We start from the raw sequence: 17423 nt of genomic DNA, 5'->3' as shown, positions 1-17423 counted from the left end.
AATAAAATAGATCTACATGTTTGAAAGAATCCACGTGTCTTAATAATTCTATTAATGGCCTATTTTAAAATAAAGACATTTTTCAAATAATTCAATCTCTTTTTTTTTTAAATATTAATTTTTGTGCTGCACTTTTAACTAAGTTACTTTTGTAAAAGGAATAAACTATTGAAAATGGTAATTGCTATTTTAGTTATATATATGATTTCTGAATTTGAATTAAAAAAATCTGGAGATATCGAATTAATTAATTAATGATATTCTTAGACTCTTTGAATATATTGTGCTTACAATGAAAAGCTAGAGCCAGTAATTTTTTATTTAATTTATGTTTTGTTAGATATCAAAATTATATACTTTATACAAATAAATTAAATATTGTTGAAACTGAAATTTTAAACTAAATTATAGACTTTATACAAATAAATTAAATACTGTTGAAACTGAAATTTTAAACTTAAAATTTCAGTTTTAACAATATTTAGTGAAATTTATTCAAAATATTATTTAGTAAAATTAACTTTTCTAGGATTAATTCTTATTTATTGATTAATAGGTTAATAATAAAATATTTTAATTATTATAATTTACAAATATAAAACTTAAGAACTAATTAACTTAATTATGATATAGAAGAAAAACAATTAAAAGAAAACAGAAGAAAAACAATAGTTATTATGACACAACATCAAAGACTTTGCAGTGATTAACTCCTGTTTTTATTGCTAATAGTTTCTAATGTAGTTTTATTTGGAATTTTACTAAAACAATATTTTTAACTAAAAATAAGAAAATAAATATTCATTTGAAAAATTAAAATAAAATGTTTTTAGAACATTAAATTTCTGCCATGTCTGCAGTTCCATGCCAAGTCACCAAAACAAAACAAAAATATCCCAAACTTTCTAATCAAACAAAAGATCTTATCTTCCTCTTCTGAAGGACTTCTAAAAAAGGAGGTTTCTTTTATCTTCCTTTCTTTCTTCCTCAAATTTTCTCATCATCCAAACAAAACCAAATGAAGCAACTTCAAAAACCAATTTATCAACATTGAATAAAAAGAGAATATGGCACTCTCTACAACAACTGCAAGATTAACAGAATTACCACTGAGAAACTCACTCCCACTCTTCTCCTCTAAAACCCCTAAAAAACCCTCTTTTCACCCTCTCAACAGACCTTTCTCTTCTTCTTCTTCTTCTTCTTCTTCTTCTTCTTCACTTGGAACCAACCAAAACCCTAAACCTAATAACCCCAAGTCCCCCTGGCTCTCCAAGTGGGCCCCTCATAGCTCTCCTCCTCCTACTGTGAAAACCTCTCCAAAACTCGCTCAGGATAAAAAGATTCAGTCTTTGACTAAAGACAAAGGTCAAAATGCAATTGAGAGAATCGTTCTCCGATTGAGGAACTTAGGATTAGGATCGGACGATGAAGAAGAAGAAGGAGATATGGAGTATAAACCCAATGGTGGAGATTCAATTGCAGTAACAGGAGAGGAAAGATTAGCAGATTTATTACAAAGAGAATGGGTTAGACCAGACACAATCTTCATTAAAGATGATGAAGAAGATGATAATGATGACTTGGTGTTGCCATGGGAAAGGAAGGAAAAGGTAAGAAGAGAGGGAGAGAAAGAGGAGGGAGAGAGGGAGAGGAGAAGAGTTGTTAAAGCTCCGACATTGGCGGAATTGACAATTGAAGACGAGGAATTGAGGAGGTTAAGGAGAATGGGAATGTTTTTAAGAGAGAGAGTAAACGTCCCGAAAGCTGGACTTACTAAGGAAGTTGTTGAAAAGATTCATGATAAATGGAGAAAGAATGAGTTGGTTAGGCTAAAGTTTCATGAGGTGTTAGCTCATGATATGAAAACTGCCCATGAGATTACTGAGGTTGGCTGCTTTTGTTTTAAAAAATTATATTATATTTTGCATGGTTGATTGTATTCCCTCTGCCTGTGTATGCATTCTTGGAGTTGCTGTTGTTAAGATAATCATGTTGATTAGAGCTCAAAATTTTTGGGTTTAAACAAAATTTTGCATGTATAGTCATATAAAACAGCAAAACTACGTTTTCAAATTGCTTTTCATACAGCTTTTATTTATTTTTTATTTTTTGCAAAAGTAAGTTTCCCACAGCAAGGCCAAACAGAGCCACAGCAGGCTGATGTAACAACTTTTGGGGGTCTATCAATGTTTGATGTTTCTGTAGCTATATTTCTTTTGATAGGTTTAGTTGCTAGATGAGAAGATTTTGGAATGTGTAACTTATTGTTTCTAGTGATGATCAGCGTCGAACAGGAGGATTAGTTATATGGAGGGCAGGAAGTGTCATGGTTGTGTACCGTGGTAGTAGTTATGAAGGGCCTCCATCTAAAACTCAACCAGTTAATAGAGAAGGAGATGCTCTTTTTATCCCGGATGTTTCTTCTGCTGGCAGTGAAACAATGAAAGGTGATAATGTTGCACCTTCGGCTGCAGAAAAGAGGGAACTGGCTATGAGAAGATTGGACCATAGTAAGGATATGACAGAAGAGGAAATTGAATATGACAGCTTCCTAGATAGTCTTGGCCCTCGTTTTGAAGAGTGGTGGGGCACTGGAATACTACCAGTGGATGCTGACCTACTTCCTCCCAAAATTCCTGATTATAAAACACCTTTCAGGCTTCTTCCTACTGGAATGAGATCTAGGCTTACAAATGCAGAGATGACTAATTTGCGGAAACTCGCTAAAAAACTTCCTTGTCATTTTGCCCTTGGTAGTGCTCATCATCTTAAGTACAATCTTCATTTTCCAGTGTCAAATTCAGTCCATTGAATTTTTTGTCAACTTGTTTCATTTAGGGAGAAACAGAAATCATCAAGGATTGGCATCTACAATACTCAAGGTTTGGGAAAAAAGCTTAGTTGCAAAGATTGCTGTGAAACGAGGAATCCAGAATACGAATAATAAACTAATGGCTGACGAGTTGAAGGTGTGTTTCATTACATGCTTCTTGTCTAGGATAATTATTTGTATTTTCAGATTCTCCTTTTTTAGTCATTTTATTTGAAACTAGAATGGTGAGCTTCTAATGTCATTTATATTGCGCGACTTAATTTTGATTTGGTTTTCTGTGGGTTTCTTAACCTTGTAACTTAAGGAATACTTTACTTGTGAGAGATGTACGCGCACAGATAAAAGTTACCCCATAGTCCATAATGGTGTTAAATTCTCTTGTACTTTTCTTCAGATGTTAACGGGAGGTGTCTTATTGCTCAGAAACAAGTATTACATTGTCATATACCGGGGAAAGGATTTTTTGCCAACAAGTGTAGCTGCTGCTTTAACAGAGAGACAAGAATTAACAAAAAAGATTCAGGATGTTGAAGAGAAAGTTCGAAGCAGAGAAATAGAAGCAGTCCCATCCAAGGAAGAGGAGGGTAAGCCACTTGCAGGTACCTTAGCAGAGTTTTATGAGGCTCAATCTCGGTGGGGAAAAGATACATCTGCTGAAGATCGTGAAAAGATGATTGAAGATGATACCAGAGCAAAAAGGGCCAGAATAGTCAAACGAATTGAACATAAATTAGCTGTTGTAAGTGTCTCTCTCTCTCTCTCTCTCTCTCTCATACTTGGACACCGAGTAATACCTTATAACCCTCATGCTCAATTGCTACCAAGTAAATGCCTTTTCTTTTCAGATAATGAATCTTTTTATTACAAATTAATTCTCAAGCAGAATCACATTCCTAACCTTCTACTAGAGTTTAAAAATGGTGAGCTCTTGTATTGAATTCTTTGATAGTATTTAGTTTTTCTGCTTATTTTCATATTCAATCTACTACTTTCTATTTTCAAGATCTAAAGTGGATAATTTTTAATTATTTAAATTGGACTGTGTCTAGCGGATTAGTCATAAATAATAAGTCTTTCTCTCGCAACTCGTAAGCTCGAAATCAGATAGCTGCTGCTAAGCAATTCTGATCTGTTACCACTTATTTTTTCTTTTTCTCTATCTGTGTGCTGAGACAAAATCCAATGTGCTTGGTAGCAATGGTGATTCTTATTCTACTAGATAATCATCTCTTAGTATATCTTATTTTTTGCCATGGTATAAGTACTCAAATTTGGCGAGTGTTTGAAAACTTGGACAGGCTCAAGCCAAAAAGCTTAGGGCAGAAAGACTATTAGCCAAGATAGAAGTCTCTATGCTTCCTTCTGGTCCTGATTATGACCAAGAAACAATCACTGATGAGGAAAGGGCAGTGTTCCGTAGAATCGGCTTAAGAATGAAAGCATACCTGCCCCTTGGTTAGTAATCTTTAGTCTTATAGTGAATCTTGAAAGGAGATTTAGAAAAGCTGATGATCTATATTTTGTCATGTGGCAGGCATTCGTGGTGTTTTTGATGGTGTCATTGAGAATATGCATTTGCACTGGAAGCATAGAGAACTCGTGAAGCTAATATCCAAACAAAAGACACTTGCATTTGCTGAAGATACAGCTAGGTTGTTGGAGTATGAGAGTGGAGGGATACTTGTGGCAATAGAAAGAGTACCTAAAGGATTTGCCCTTATTTACTATCGCGGAAAGAATTATCGGCGGCCTATTAACTTGAGGCCAAGAAATCTTCTGACGAAGGCAAAAGCATTGAAGCGTTCTGTTGCCATGCAACGCCATGAGGTTTCATCTCTTCTATACTGATTTTTGCTACTTGTTTAGCTGAGTACTTTAAAGCCTCCTGAATTTGATCTAATTCACCTACTGAGCCTCTCTTTTTATTCGTTAAATAGTATAATTTCAGATTACTAATGTAATACCTATAAGTCCAAATTTTCCCCTTGCTAATTTTTTAATTCCTGAATCATTACTTTGAAATAAAAAGAAAAATAGTGAATATTTAGGTTAGGAGTGAACAAATTAATGACAAGAAATTGATCTTTGTGGTGATTAATCACGTTGCCTTTTATACGATGCCATAAAATTTGTATATATTTTCTGATGGTTCGTACTTTTGCATGTTTTGTAAGTTTAGTTAGGACTTTCAGACTTTTTTTATCATTGTCTACAAGAACAGCCTTCCACATTAGGCATTTTGTCTTTAGTAGTTTTTTAGGGACATTTTTTCGGGGAAACTCAGTGCGAGTACATAAAAGGAGTTCATTCGCCCACTTGTTAGGAAAAAGAATCTTATCACTATGTTGCCACACTTAGATTTTGTCAATAGTTGCAGTGTTTTATATATTTAATTAATATCAATACTCATGTAAAATGCTTATTAATAACACTGTCAATAGAATGGGATGGCTGTTTAAATAATAATATTTTTTGTTTTAATGAATATTATATCATTATCTGTATCCGGAATCCATCAATTTTTATTGCATGGATTTAAAATGCTTATAGATCATCTCTTCGTTAACTGTTTTCTACCTCTTGCTTCATCTACATAATCTGCTATATTTTACTTTCGGTCTGCCTACTGTATCTCTATGTAATTTGCAAGTGTGTAGAAAATATTTCACAAAATCTATCCTTTCTGCATAATTGTAAGCCACAGCGACTAGCTCTGCAGTTAAATAACAATCACTTAATGGTCAAGCACAGATGCCTCTAGAGTTTTCCACAATATTAAAGGCTGGAGATTTTTTACCAACAGTAGTTATTGAACTGAATCCAACAATGGCTGTAGGGTTTTGCTTCTGAATCTTATTGGTCACTAAAGTCATTTTATACTTTGGTCTAAATTAGGATTATTAAAGCTACTTTTAGCTGTTTGCAGACTATATCTATGCTTGGTCAAGGTTAAGTTGATTTAAAAGAGATTCACTGTAAACAAAGCAAGGACGTAAAAGTTGAAAAGGTGAAATTGGTTAATATAGTCTTTTTGGTTTGAAAAAACCAGGGAAAATGAAAACGGGAAGTTTCTTAATTTTTTTTGAGTGTTTTAGTTGAAGATAATGAAATAACTAGGCCAAACATAAGAAAAGAAAATCCTTAACATTCACCAACTCAAGCCACATTTGCACCATTTCCAAGATGTTTCCAGGTCAGTGGAAGTGTATCTCTGTGTCTGCACTGAACCAATAATTAATTCCATAATTGGTGGTGTCTCTTATGCATTCATCTTATCTCTTGTGGTTATGGCCTTCTGTAACTGTGATATGTACACTGCACATCACATTATTTTTATATGAAACGTGCAGGCTCTTAGTCAGCACATATCCGAATTGGAAAGAACAATTGAGCAAATGAAGAAAGAAATTGTAAGTATTGTTTTCTCTGCATGCCTCTTTTAAAATGAAGAGTGGATAAATGCAACATATTTACGTGCAGTAACACAGTAGATCATTTCTGCACTAAGCATTACTTTTGCACTATAGTAATATTTTAGGTTCTTAAATTGTTTCTATGCCAATTTGGCCCCATTGTAAGTTGATATGGGGAGGATGGAAAAAAGAGGAAAGAGAGAGGAGAGGGTGGGGCTGTCGGTGGTCATTGGTTGTGTAAAATGCTTTTACCATTGATGAGTGGTTATTTAACTTTTCAAGGTTGTTCAACTGTCATCACTTCTTTTTGCTGTTATTACCACAACTGCCACCATTATCATCATATGCATTAAAACCAGAGAATTTTCTGCCGATAATTTTACAGGGTCTTTCTCCTGAAGATGATGAGGATAATTGGACCTCAGAGGAACATGGCCAAATAAATGATATTTCAGAATTCACCAAAGTGAGATTATTATGCTTTGCAATTTTCTATTTAGTTCTATTATTCCTCAGATACTGTTGTGAATATGCTCCTATTTGTTCTCTCTGGATTTGATGTTACTTTTGTTGTTACTGTGAAGCAGTATCTTATATGCTATAAATATGCAGAGTGAGGATGAAGCTTCATATTCTATGAATGTGGAGAGCGAGGATGAAGCTTCATTTTCTATGAATATGCAGTGCGAAGATGAGGCTTCATTTGTTGGATCTGATGAGGACGAGGATGATGATGACAGTGTTGATGACGAAATTGATCTGGAAGCCAATGGAAAATTTGAAGTTTTGGGCTTTCAAAATGACCACACTGTAAATAGAAGTGGTTGACAAGTCTTTGGATTTTAAAGAGACTGGTTGACTTTTTACCCTTGCAATTTTCCAGTATAGGTAATCACTGTTTGGTGCTATTTGATTAATTTCTTGTAGTATTGTATATAATATTTTTATCATCTTAGGTCTTTTGTTAGGGAGATGTACATATTTAGTTCTGATCTTTACTCGCACAGAAAGGTTTTCTGATCTAGATTTTGCATTATCTTGATAGCCAATTTAACGGTCCAGGGGGATTATCTTGACACTGAAATCTCAGTTTTTTTTAAACTTCCTTGTCTGAAATCATTCTGCCTCTTGAATTATTTTAATGAATTGCATCTTGTTTTATTGCCTCAGGTTGTCTCAGCAGTACGAATGATTCTCGAGGACAATCTGGACGAGCTTATTACACTCCAATTGTGAGGCAATCGAATGGATGGCTTAGGTTTGCCTACTTGCTGCAGTGCACGTGCACCCATCCTTCACGGCAAGTTGATCGATACTTTCGTGTTCTGCGAACTTGGTGTTTGTCTGCAGTTTGGTTTTCTTTTTTCATAATCAGCGGTAAATGTGGGGTGTTTCGTCTGTCTAAAGCCAAATCTCAGGAAACCACAATAGGTGTCCACTTTTAACCAAGATAAAGAAACGTTATTGAAGCCTATTAAGAAAAGATGACAAATGGCTCCTTTCATACTTGGTAGTTGATGGACTAAATCATAATTGTAATCCGTATCGTTTGTGGTAAAACAGTTGTTATTTCAGATGCCTTGATACCCTCATTAAGCAATATCCTTCTGCATCTGATTTGTTATTTTAAAAAATTGCATTGTATTGTCAATATTACTGAATTTTAAGAATGAATTGATATCTGAGTTCTGATGGTAATTGGAGTGTAAGGCTGAACATTCGAACTAAATATGTACATTCGAACATGGCAAATGCTCCATTTGCATTGCTAGTAAACTTCAAAAAGTTTCACGGGCAGGTGTCCAGTGGGCTTGAGAAGTTCAAGTCATACATTCGGGGTATATATCAAATGGAACGAGTTTTCAGAGAATGCAATTTCAGATTCTTTCTACTGGTTTGTTTCAGACCTTTACATGGTAACTGAAAATTTAAGTCGAATTGTGTTTTATCTAACCAAAAATATCTGTTATATAAATTACCCAACACTAGGAAAAGAATACGAACACTGCCAATCTGATATTCTGGAGAAAAATAAAACTAAAGCTTTACTATGGGGCAATCGCAGCAGAATAACGAATACCTGTGAACAAATTCTTCCTGGAGGTAAATACTGCTTCAACTTTTGCATGACTCTTCACCTGCGATAAATTGCCAACTGAGATGAGCCAAAATAGGACTACTGAGATTGGTAATTTCGATTTGAAAAAGGTAACCAAGTAACTTCATTGGCGTAGCATTTGCTGCAGCTGAAGCACTTGATTTCTTTGCTCAGGAGGCAGCAGACTAATCTGTTCTGGCGTGAGGCTCATGACCTGCTGAAGAAGCGCTTTCTCCATCTCAGGAGTCAACTAGACCATAAAATAACAGAAAAAGTTGAAAGTTAGTGGAAAAAACGAAATTAAAACCGTTAACAAAGGCTTGCTAGATTGCAAAATTTGGTATAAAAAAATATTACAGGTGTAGCACGATTGGGTTGATTGCCCAGACCCATGTGACCAGGATTTAATTGGGGTGGTCCTGGAAGCGGCGCCGCTGCCGAGCTCTCCGGTTGACTAGACATCCAAGAAGATCCTCTATCAACTTGCATTGAACTTCCACCTTGATTATTGAACTCAGCCCCCAAGTGTGAACCACCCGCCTGAAAGCAGAAAGGTAAATAATATGAAAATGGTGCATAGAACTTAACAATCACCAAGTTGTGGAAGTATCACACTGTATAACAGCTATCTGTAACGATTTAAAGGGTATGACTGAATAAGAATGCTGAGATGATTTTCCCACCATAAATACCAACTAAACAAGTACTTGAAGCTTTCAGTTTCTACCTATTACAGCTGCCAGCACCAGTACTTGGGGATAATGGATCTTTTGAGCCTTGGATTCAAGTCGCATGTGCGTTTACATTCATAGCTGAACTTATAATGTAGCCTCATTTTTCTTATAAAGGAGAATATGAGAGGTTAATGCATGTGAATGAATGAACATCTTGTTTAAAGCTTCTGGACAGACAACTTGTATAAAAAGCAAATAAAGTTGTCTAATATTGTTATTGATTATTAACATTATTTCTTAACCTTGTATACAGCAAGTGTAATTTATTTCTGCAATATTGCCTAATACCACAGAAGATAAAATATTCAGTTTATGTCCAATCTTCTGGAACATGGTATAATGCAGTAATTGGTTCTTTACTAACTCAATCTTCGCTATCTCAACAATGAAAATATTTGCCCTCAACACAAGCAGGAAGATCCCCTTTTTTGTTGAAAGTACTGGACAAATACCTCAGATGTTGGGCAGTATACAATTCACGACAGTCTCCACAAAAGAGAATAGTAATCAAATGCTAGATTCCTATTAAAATTGTGTAGATATCTATTCTACTAAACCCAAGAAAACTTAATTTCCAACTACTTGGGCAATAATTTAGCAGAGCAAACAGGTATCCATTGGGCTTTGTTATTTTTAAGGTGCTGACAACAAATTGGAAATAGAAAAAGGATCCAACTAGAGGTGATTCCTGAAGAACTGATTGCCTTTTGTTCGATAAAGATGTAGAACATGAAATATACAGAAACAATATGATGTCTTAATCACCTACAATTTTGCTCTTTTAAATGAAATGTACAAATCAAACAATTACAAAACTTCTCAGGACCTGATCGGCCCAACTTTTGTACTGTTCATGTATCAAAATTGAAGCAACTATGGTCAACTCATATCACTAATGACATTTAAATACTTGACAAAGTAAAAACTTATTAGCAACTAAAGAAGACTTGGTGATGGCCAGAATTGCAAAACTATATCACTTCAAACAAACCAGTAGAAAGAAGCAAAAATCCTCAGCCTCATTTTCTTTTTCTTTTTCCTTTTGATCAATAATCCTATTTTCTTGCATGTATCTTATTTAGAGAGATTCATCAATTAGCTATAAAAATCTCTCAACTGAAGTGCATCAATATTGACAGATATCTCTGCGCCTGTTAAGGAACACTTCAACCTAGTTTAGCACAAAAATGGACTCATACATGCATCATGAACCAGGTCCGACTCTGCTAATCAAGACAGGAGTGTAATCAGAAAAACCATCTGATCATGGGAAAACTATGTCCATCAGAAAGCCTTACAAAAACAGCAAACTCCAGATTCATAAAGTCTAACCAGCTGATAAGTTGTAGCAACAGAAAATAATTGTAAACAATCAGAGCACTATAATACCTGATACATTGGCGGTATCTGACTTGGAAGAGGTGGCTGTCCCTGTGGAAATGAAGGCCCCATGCTAGCTTGAGGTTTGTTGACAGGCTGAACAGTTTAAGAAGGAATTAAATTATTCTAATAGTTTGTGAAATGATACTATAAACCATGACTTAAGAACAACAATCTTCAGCTTACATGATACATGGGCTGTGAAGGATGTTGAGGAGCACCAGGATGTTGGAAGCCCACATTGGGCCTCATTAGTGGTCCATATTGATGATGAAAATTTGGTGCAGAAGGCAGTCTAGATTGTGGTGGCAATGGTGGTTGCAATGGCATATGAGGAATTCCAGTTGTCTGTAATGGCTGTTGCAATGGAGTAGAGACAGTGGGCACTTGGGGTTGATGAAGTGGGGGTTGCTGTGAAGCAGAATGAAGAGGAAGAGGAGGTATATTTGGAAGTTGAGAGGATTGTGGAACAGATATTGGTGGGACTTGAGGATTCAAATGCCCTTTGGGCTGCTGTGGAGCTTGCAGGGGGTGTGAAGGCATAGGCTGGGACTGAAGATTTGAAGGAGGTGCAGAAGTAGAAGATATTGATATTGAAGGTTGATTCTGATGTTGTTTTCTCATTGGAGGTTGGTTCTGTGACATAACTGCCTGTTCCTGTAAAGCTAGTGAGTGTGCAGCCTGAATGTTTGACTGCTTAGATGCTTGTGATGATTGCTGAGATTGCTGTGATGCTGCAGGTTGCACACTTGGAATCTGAAGGAAAACTGGAATTAGAATATAAGATTGTAGACTGATCCATTCTAATTTATAAAGAGCTAAACTTCTAAAAAAAGAATAATATGATACCACTTGTGGAGGTTGGACCATTCCTAGCATAATCTGTGCCTAATCAAAACACAAAAAGATAACGTCACATCCAGTCAGTTAAAAAACAATCTGAGAATTAATAAGGCACAACAAGTTCTCCATGTCCGAAGGTCACATATCCTATTGCACATAACAATCTATTACAATTTCTCAAAAATACTCCAACTTTTTTACTGCATAAATGGCAAATGCTAAACAACATTATTGCCTTCTTAAGTTTTGATGTTCATTCATAGAATGAGTTTTCAGAACTGGGGAATAAAGCCCTCAATTAAAACCCTAATTACACCCTATATCATAGCAGCAACAAATAAAAAGAAAAATTCAAAATATAGAAAGCTGAAAAAATGCAAAAGGGTACATATAATATCACAAGAAAAGCAACAAAAAGTCCATTCCTTCTATGAAAAATAAGCAACGAGAATAAGTATGCAAGAGAAAATTAAGTAAATTAGAAAAGAAAAATTAAAGAAACCTGGAAAAGGGCTTTGGTCAAGGGAGGGTTCTGGATTAGGATTTCTTTAGCTTGTTGCTTGTTCTGTTCGATTAATGCCTGTAATAATTTAAAATCAAAACATTCAAAAGTACAAAAACGAGAAGACGCATTAAATTGAGTGTTAGTCGAGAAGATAAATTAAAATTTTGGATAGAAAATAATAATGATAAAAACATCGAAGAGAGAAAGTCGCCTTCATTTGAGACATAATGCCATAAAGTTGACTCTTTGTCATGCCGGCAAGATTCTCCGTTAATCCATCGCCGGTAATTGGCTTTCCCGCCATTGCTTAGCTTTAGAGAGAGAGAGAGAAAGAGAGAGTACGGTGCGGTTGGCGGTCTTGGGGGGTTTTATAATCGGCCGGCTAAATGATGAGGCCCGGTCCAATTTCAGTTTTATATGGCGGTTATTGTATTATTGTTATTTTATTTTCTGTTTTTTTTCTCTAACTAACAATAAATAAAAATTGCATTCCATTCAATCATTTTATAAGTAATATATATCCTAAATGTAAAATATAATATATCCAGAATAGTTAAAATAATTCTAAATCAATATTTTATTAATCATTAAAATATTCATTACAGATTGTTTTAAATAAAAATAGATATTTAATAAAGATATAAAAATATAAAACATTAAGATATAAAACTTTTTTAACATACATATTTATCTTATCTTTGAAAAGTACATTTTATTGCCGTTTACTATTTATGGTTACTGTATAACTAAATTGTTAATTAATAAGTTATTTTAATAATAATTTTAAAAAATAATATTTTACTTATATTTTTAATAATTATATTTATTAATAAATTTTTAATTCTAAAATAATATGACTAATTATATAAACTAATAGAATAAAATATTTTTTTGATATATATACTTTTACTTTTTATTTACAAAAATTATAGAGGTATATAATACGTTTGATATATGACATATATATATTTACCTAATTAATTAATCATTAAATTAATTAAATATTAATTATATTTTAATATTAGATAAATTGATAAATTAATCATTTATTATAAGATAATTTATAAAAGTAGAATTCAATTATATTTGCGGTGTTGATTTTATATATAATTAATAAATTATTATAATATTTTTTTTATGGCATTAATAATTTTTATAAAAATATTAGATTTTCTAATATTCTATAAGTGATAAATAATTTTAAAGTCGAGAATTTTACTAAGTTTGATTATAAAGCTTTCTTTAGATTGTTATATATAATTATAATAATAACAACTGTTATATAATATCAGAGTATATAATTATTTTATTAATATTTTTATAGTTAGCTTTACGATAAAAATTATTTATGCAAATAAACTATCAATGAGGTTAATCAGTAGAGTTATAGATTAAATTAAATAAAATTAAACATAGATGAGTGTAGCAAGCATAATTTAATCTTGCAAAGAAAGAAAAAGAAAGAAAGAAAGAATTGAGCCTTCAGTTTAAGTTTTATGATGTATAGAGTTGCCACAATGACTGGCAGTTCCTTTTATTTATATGAGATTTTTATTAAAATTTAATATATATATCACAACTGATAAAAAGTAATATATATATATATATATATATATATATATATATATATATATATATATATATATATTATATTTTAGTATTAGATGATTAATATATATTTTATTATTTAAAATTAATAAATATTTAATTATTTATTAGTTTAATATATAATAAGTAAAAATATATATCAATCCTATTTTTCTATATATTTATTTAAGACTTTTATTAGGTTAATTACTCAAACGTATGTCTCTTGTGTTTATTTTGATATTCACTTTAATTCTTACGATTATATATATTAATTTTGGTCCTTAAACTCTTTTAGGATTTTTGTACTTAAGTGGTAAAAATGTAAAATCTTCTTTAAATTGTAATGCTTAATCTGAATTAAACTGTTGACTCTTGAACAGTGACCTCATAATCCAATTTCTAATTGTATTTACGTTTTAAACCGATTTAATAACATTACTTTTAAAGATGTTACACTCTTATATTTAATATTTAATAAATCAATAATTTTCTTAATTATAAATTTTTAAAAAATCAATTTCGTTCATATTTAGATAACTGAACTTAATAAATTATAATTATAATATTTAATAATATTTTATAAGAGGGTTGGTTGTATTTATTATTCATAATTAGCACAAAATGCAAAATAATCCTTCTATCAAAAGTTGATAATGTTCTTTTTTTATTAATTGTAGCAGTGAACTTATTAATTATTGCTAATTGTACCTGCTTCATTTATATAATCTTTTCCTTAAAAGAAAAGAAAAAAAAAAAGCAGCCTCTAACTCCATCGATCTTATCTCTTTGGTAGCAAGAATTCTTGGCATATCGGACTTAAGCAATTGTCTTATTAATTTTACTGAATAAGTACATAAAACTTTTAGGAATTATCTGTTATGATATATAGAGATAATTCATTCATATTGTTCTTGTATAGCATGATCAAGCTATAAGTCACAGTTTTTACAACCCTGTTTGCTTGGTTGAAGATAATTAAAACAGAAAAGATGTTAGTTTCAATTTTACAACTTCACCAAATGGAGTCCAAATTGAATGGTTGCTCCTGCTGCTGTTGTTGCTGGGGCAGCGACTCTAAACCCTTTGAAGAAGAAGAAGAAGCCTGGAAATTTGAACTTAAATCGGTACTTCCAAATTGAGGCATAATCCCTTGAGCAAGAAATGAGTAATCATTATTACTCGCAGCCGCTGCTTCTCTTTGTTGATAACTCCTAAGCTGTAATGCCTTTAGGATCAAGGAATTCATTGTAAGATCAGATGTTAGCAAGCTTGAAGGCCATGACAGTGAAGGGAGAGTTGCTGCTGCTACAACTGCTTCTCTTGTTGCAGCCCAATTCACATTCAAGTTTGTGTTGATCATGTTCATATTTACATTATTTTCATTGTTGTAGGATTGTGCTGACATATTATTGAACCCACTAGATGATGAATTCACGAAGCTGTTTAGGTTTGGTAATTCAATATCTCCAAACTCGTTCACAACCGAGTTCGTATCACATGGAGATCCTAAAGATTGCTGCGAAGATGATGCCTGTTGTGGTTTTTTGGCTGCTGATGAGCTCTTCTGGAAAACCCTACAAACTACCCATTCCTCCTGCAAGAATGGAAAATCCAAGAAATGACATAAAACCGTCACATAAGAATAATATATGATCAAACAAAGACTTCTCTGCACTTAAGATGAGATTTTAATTATAGAATGTAATACCTTAGTGGGCTTGAAAAGATGCTTGTTTTCTAGTCTATATTCATGCATAACCCAATTACTCTTTTCACCCCTTGGAGCTCTACCCTTGTAGAAGACTAGGGTTTTCTTCATTCCAACTAGTATTCCAGCACGAAAGATTTCCTTGTCCTTCCCTGTCGTTTTCCAATAGCCTGCTTCTGTGGCTCGGTTCGTTCTAAGTCCAGTCGGGTATTTTCTGTCTCTCAAGTTAAAGAAATACCATTCTTTCTCCCCCATAGAAGCTTTGGCTACAACAAAATTTTAATTTATAACTGTCAGCATTTTATATGTCTTCTTCTTTATCATATGCGACCTCATTTCTATAAACAAAAACAATATATTATATGTTGAGAAGAAATTAGTTAAAAATGACTCAGTTGATATATTATTATGAAGTAATAAACTGTATATTTCTTTGAATAATATTACTAGACCAAGAATAAAATTATATAAATTTAAAGATTTAAATTTTGTTCAATGCTATCTCAGTGAGCACCAATTGCAACAATAGATGTGGGAGGTCGTCTTCCTCTCATTTCATGTATTAAAACCTAAACTTCCTCTCTTTTACAGCATATACATCAAAAAATTATAAAACCCTTTTATGCGAATGTTTAAGTAATCAAGTGTTTTCACCATATAGAGAACATAAAAAACAAAAAAAATTCAACTAATTTATGATATAGCAGTTCAAAATTCGTGCTCTAATATCAGTACCATTAATTTGATTATAAGGCTACTGTGTATTGAAACCTGTACATATACATATCATTTCCAAGTAATGATTTTGCTATCCCAGTGAGACTCAACTTGTACACATAAACAACCGTATGACCACAAGTGAATATATATATATATATATCGGAAAACACATACAAGGTTTCGAAATCTTGAACATGCAAGAAAGTGAAAGAAAAATTTAAAGAATAATAAAGAAAGAAAGAAAGAAAACTAACTAAGAACTAGAAGTATACCTGGGAGATCCCATGGTTCACACTTATTGAGATCAACGTCTACAATAGCTTTTGAAGTAAATCTGACATCAGAAACTTTTCTTGTTAGATAACACGTAATGAGCTCTTCATCTGTTGGGTGAAACCTGAATCCCGGAGGAAGACTTTCCTCCATTTTTCTTAACAGTTCAAGAACTGATCAGATGGGTCTATATTTTGATGGATATTTATATGTACACCTTGAACAAGAAAAATAAAGAAATAAACCTGGAACCCAAGTACGGATGATGTATTTCTCGAAAGCAATAAGCCTTTATATGACTTGGGTGAACAAGAAAAAGAGTTATATCAAGGTTCCATCCATAAATCACCCTTCAAGAAGAAGCAGCCATGGCTAGGTACAATATTTAATCTTGATAATTACAGCTAACACTTTGACAAAGATGTGTTGCATGGACCAAATGTACCGAAATGCCATTAGTACTGTTACAGGAAATCTTAATTTTGTCAATACTCGTATTCCAAAAACACCCATAGAATATGATGAGATATACAACTGAAATGGCATTAATTAATTACTTGCAAAAAGTTTAATTTGGTGTGGAACCAATGGCAAAAGTTTCTTTCAAGAGGGTGGAGTCTTGAATATTACAGAAGATTTTTTATTTTTTTTTTAAAAAGTAAAAATAGGTTTTCTTCTAAGTTCCCGTCCAACCACCTTCACCCATTTCTACCCACCAAACCCTAGCTTCCAATGAGAACACACATGGTCTTCACTACTGTTCTCACCAATATATCATTGACACTAACCTTTCTTACATCATATATCTCTTTCCCATTTTGTATCCATTTCAAAATATACGAGTCTTGGATCTTTTTCTTCATAAAATATAGGAAAAGATTTATAATACATATATAAATTCATGTAATCTAGACATATTGATGCTATATATAATTCTCAAATTTAATATTAATGACGATGATAGCTAGATAGATATTATATTAAAATTAAACTTCTGAATTAGTATATGACAATCTGGATTTTATATAAAATAAAATAAAAATTTAATGTGTGAAAAAAAAAATCTCTATACAATACTATATGCAAAATAATTTTTCTATAATTAGACCGCCGACTTAGCCAACTCTAATCAGTCTCAAAGAATATATTTTTGTTTAAAGTATTGGAGTAAGAGAAATTAATAATTTTATTAGTTATTTATATTAGTATTGTAGATGACTGTTAATTGTATATTTTTTTTTATTTTTTATTTATTTAATTTTATAATATATTATTGATGATATAAATTAATTAAAATAGTTTATAATAATTGATATTTAATAT

General features: G+C 32.5%; 3 protein-coding genes across 5 annotated transcripts; 1 reads left to right on the top strand and 2 right to left on the bottom strand.

Annotated features, from left to right (window-relative positions):
* Positions 1–916: 916 nt before the first annotated feature.
* On the top strand, positions 917–7947 carry LOC8271825 (CRM-domain containing factor CFM3, chloroplastic/mitochondrial). Its single transcript, XM_002532108.4, has 10 exons — positions 917–1889; positions 2288–2756; positions 2842–2972; positions 3231–3575; positions 4135–4291; positions 4371–4663; positions 6187–6246; positions 6635–6715; positions 6862–7137; positions 7420–7947. The coding sequence occupies exons 1-9, from the start codon at positions 1068–1070 to the stop codon at positions 7075–7077; spliced, it is 2574 nt and encodes an 857-aa protein (XP_002532154.2). The 5' UTR covers positions 917–1067; the 3' UTR covers positions 7078–7137; positions 7420–7947.
* A 161-nt stretch (positions 7948–8108) lies between these two features.
* Positions 8109–12180, bottom strand: LOC8271824 (proline-rich protein 36). Of its 3 annotated transcripts, XM_048371295.1 has the most exons (8): positions 12021–12178; positions 11807–11884; positions 11311–11349; positions 10648–11217; positions 10471–10557; positions 8705–8887; positions 8471–8597; positions 8109–8387 (listed from the first exon to the last, which is right to left on the bottom strand). In XM_048371295.1, the coding sequence occupies exons 1-7, from the start codon at positions 12111–12113 to the stop codon at positions 8472–8474; spliced, it is 1176 nt and encodes a 391-aa protein (XP_048227252.1). In that variant the 5' UTR covers positions 12114–12178; the 3' UTR covers positions 8109–8387; position 8471. The 3 variants fall into 3 exon arrangements, with proteins under 3 accessions (XP_048227252.1, XP_002532153.2, XP_048227254.1); XM_002532107.4 differs by having other exon boundaries at positions 8109–8597; positions 12021–12177; XM_048371297.1 differs by lacking the exon at positions 11311–11349 and having other exon boundaries at positions 8109–8597; positions 12021–12180.
* A 2098-nt stretch (positions 12181–14278) lies between these two features.
* On the bottom strand, positions 14279–17222 carry LOC8271823 (NAC domain-containing protein 92). Its single transcript, XM_002532106.3, has 3 exons — positions 16100–17222; positions 15108–15373; positions 14279–14993 (listed from the first exon to the last, which is right to left on the bottom strand). Exons 1-3 carry the CDS (start codon positions 16251–16253, stop codon positions 14412–14414), a joined length of 1002 nt encoding a protein of 333 aa, XP_002532152.1. The 5' UTR covers positions 16254–17222; the 3' UTR covers positions 14279–14411.
* Between the last annotated feature and the right edge of the window lie 201 nt (positions 17223–17423).

The sequence above is a fragment of the Ricinus communis genome, chromosome 1 (genome assembly GCF_019578655.1).
Source record: "Ricinus communis isolate WT05 ecotype wild-type chromosome 1, ASM1957865v1, whole genome shotgun sequence".
Classification (NCBI taxonomy): domain Eukaryota; kingdom Viridiplantae; phylum Streptophyta; class Magnoliopsida; order Malpighiales; family Euphorbiaceae; genus Ricinus; species Ricinus communis.
Note: the sequence above shows the minus strand (reverse complement) of the source record. Positions and strands in the feature narration are given on the sequence as shown.

Coding starts and splice junctions, on each gene's coding strand:
- LOC8271825 (XM_002532108.4), top strand. CDS start 1,068: ATGGCACTCTCTACAACAACTGCAAGATTAACAGAATTACCACTGAGA. Junction 6,247..6,634: donor AGCAAATGAAGAAAGAAATT/GTAAGTATTGTT, acceptor ATAATTTTACAG/GGTCTTTCTCCTGAAGATGA. Junction 6,716..6,861: donor ATATTTCAGAATTCACCAAA/GTGAGATTATTA, acceptor ATAAATATGCAG/AGTGAGGATGAAGCTTCATA.
- LOC8271824 (XM_048371295.1), bottom strand. CDS start 12,113: ATGGCGGGAAAGCCAATTACCGGCGATGGATTAACGGAGAATCTTGCC. Junction 11,350..11,806: donor TGACCAAAGCCCTTTTCCAG/GTTTCTTTAATT, acceptor TGTTTTGATTAG/GCACAGATTATGCTAGGAAT. Junction 11,218..11,310: donor TGGTCCAACCTCCACAAGTG/GTATCATATTAT, acceptor GTTTTCCTTCAG/ATTCCAAGTGTGCAACCTGC.
- LOC8271823 (XM_002532106.3), bottom strand. CDS start 16,253: ATGGAGGAAAGTCTTCCTCCGGGATTCAGGTTTCACCCAACAGATGAA. Junction 15,374..16,099: donor TGAACCATGGGATCTCCCAG/GTATACTTCTAG, acceptor ATTTTGTTGTAG/CCAAAGCTTCTATGGGGGAG. Junction 14,994..15,107: donor ATCTTTTCAAGCCCACTAAG/GTATTACATTCT, acceptor CCATTCTTGCAG/GAGGAATGGGTAGTTTGTAG.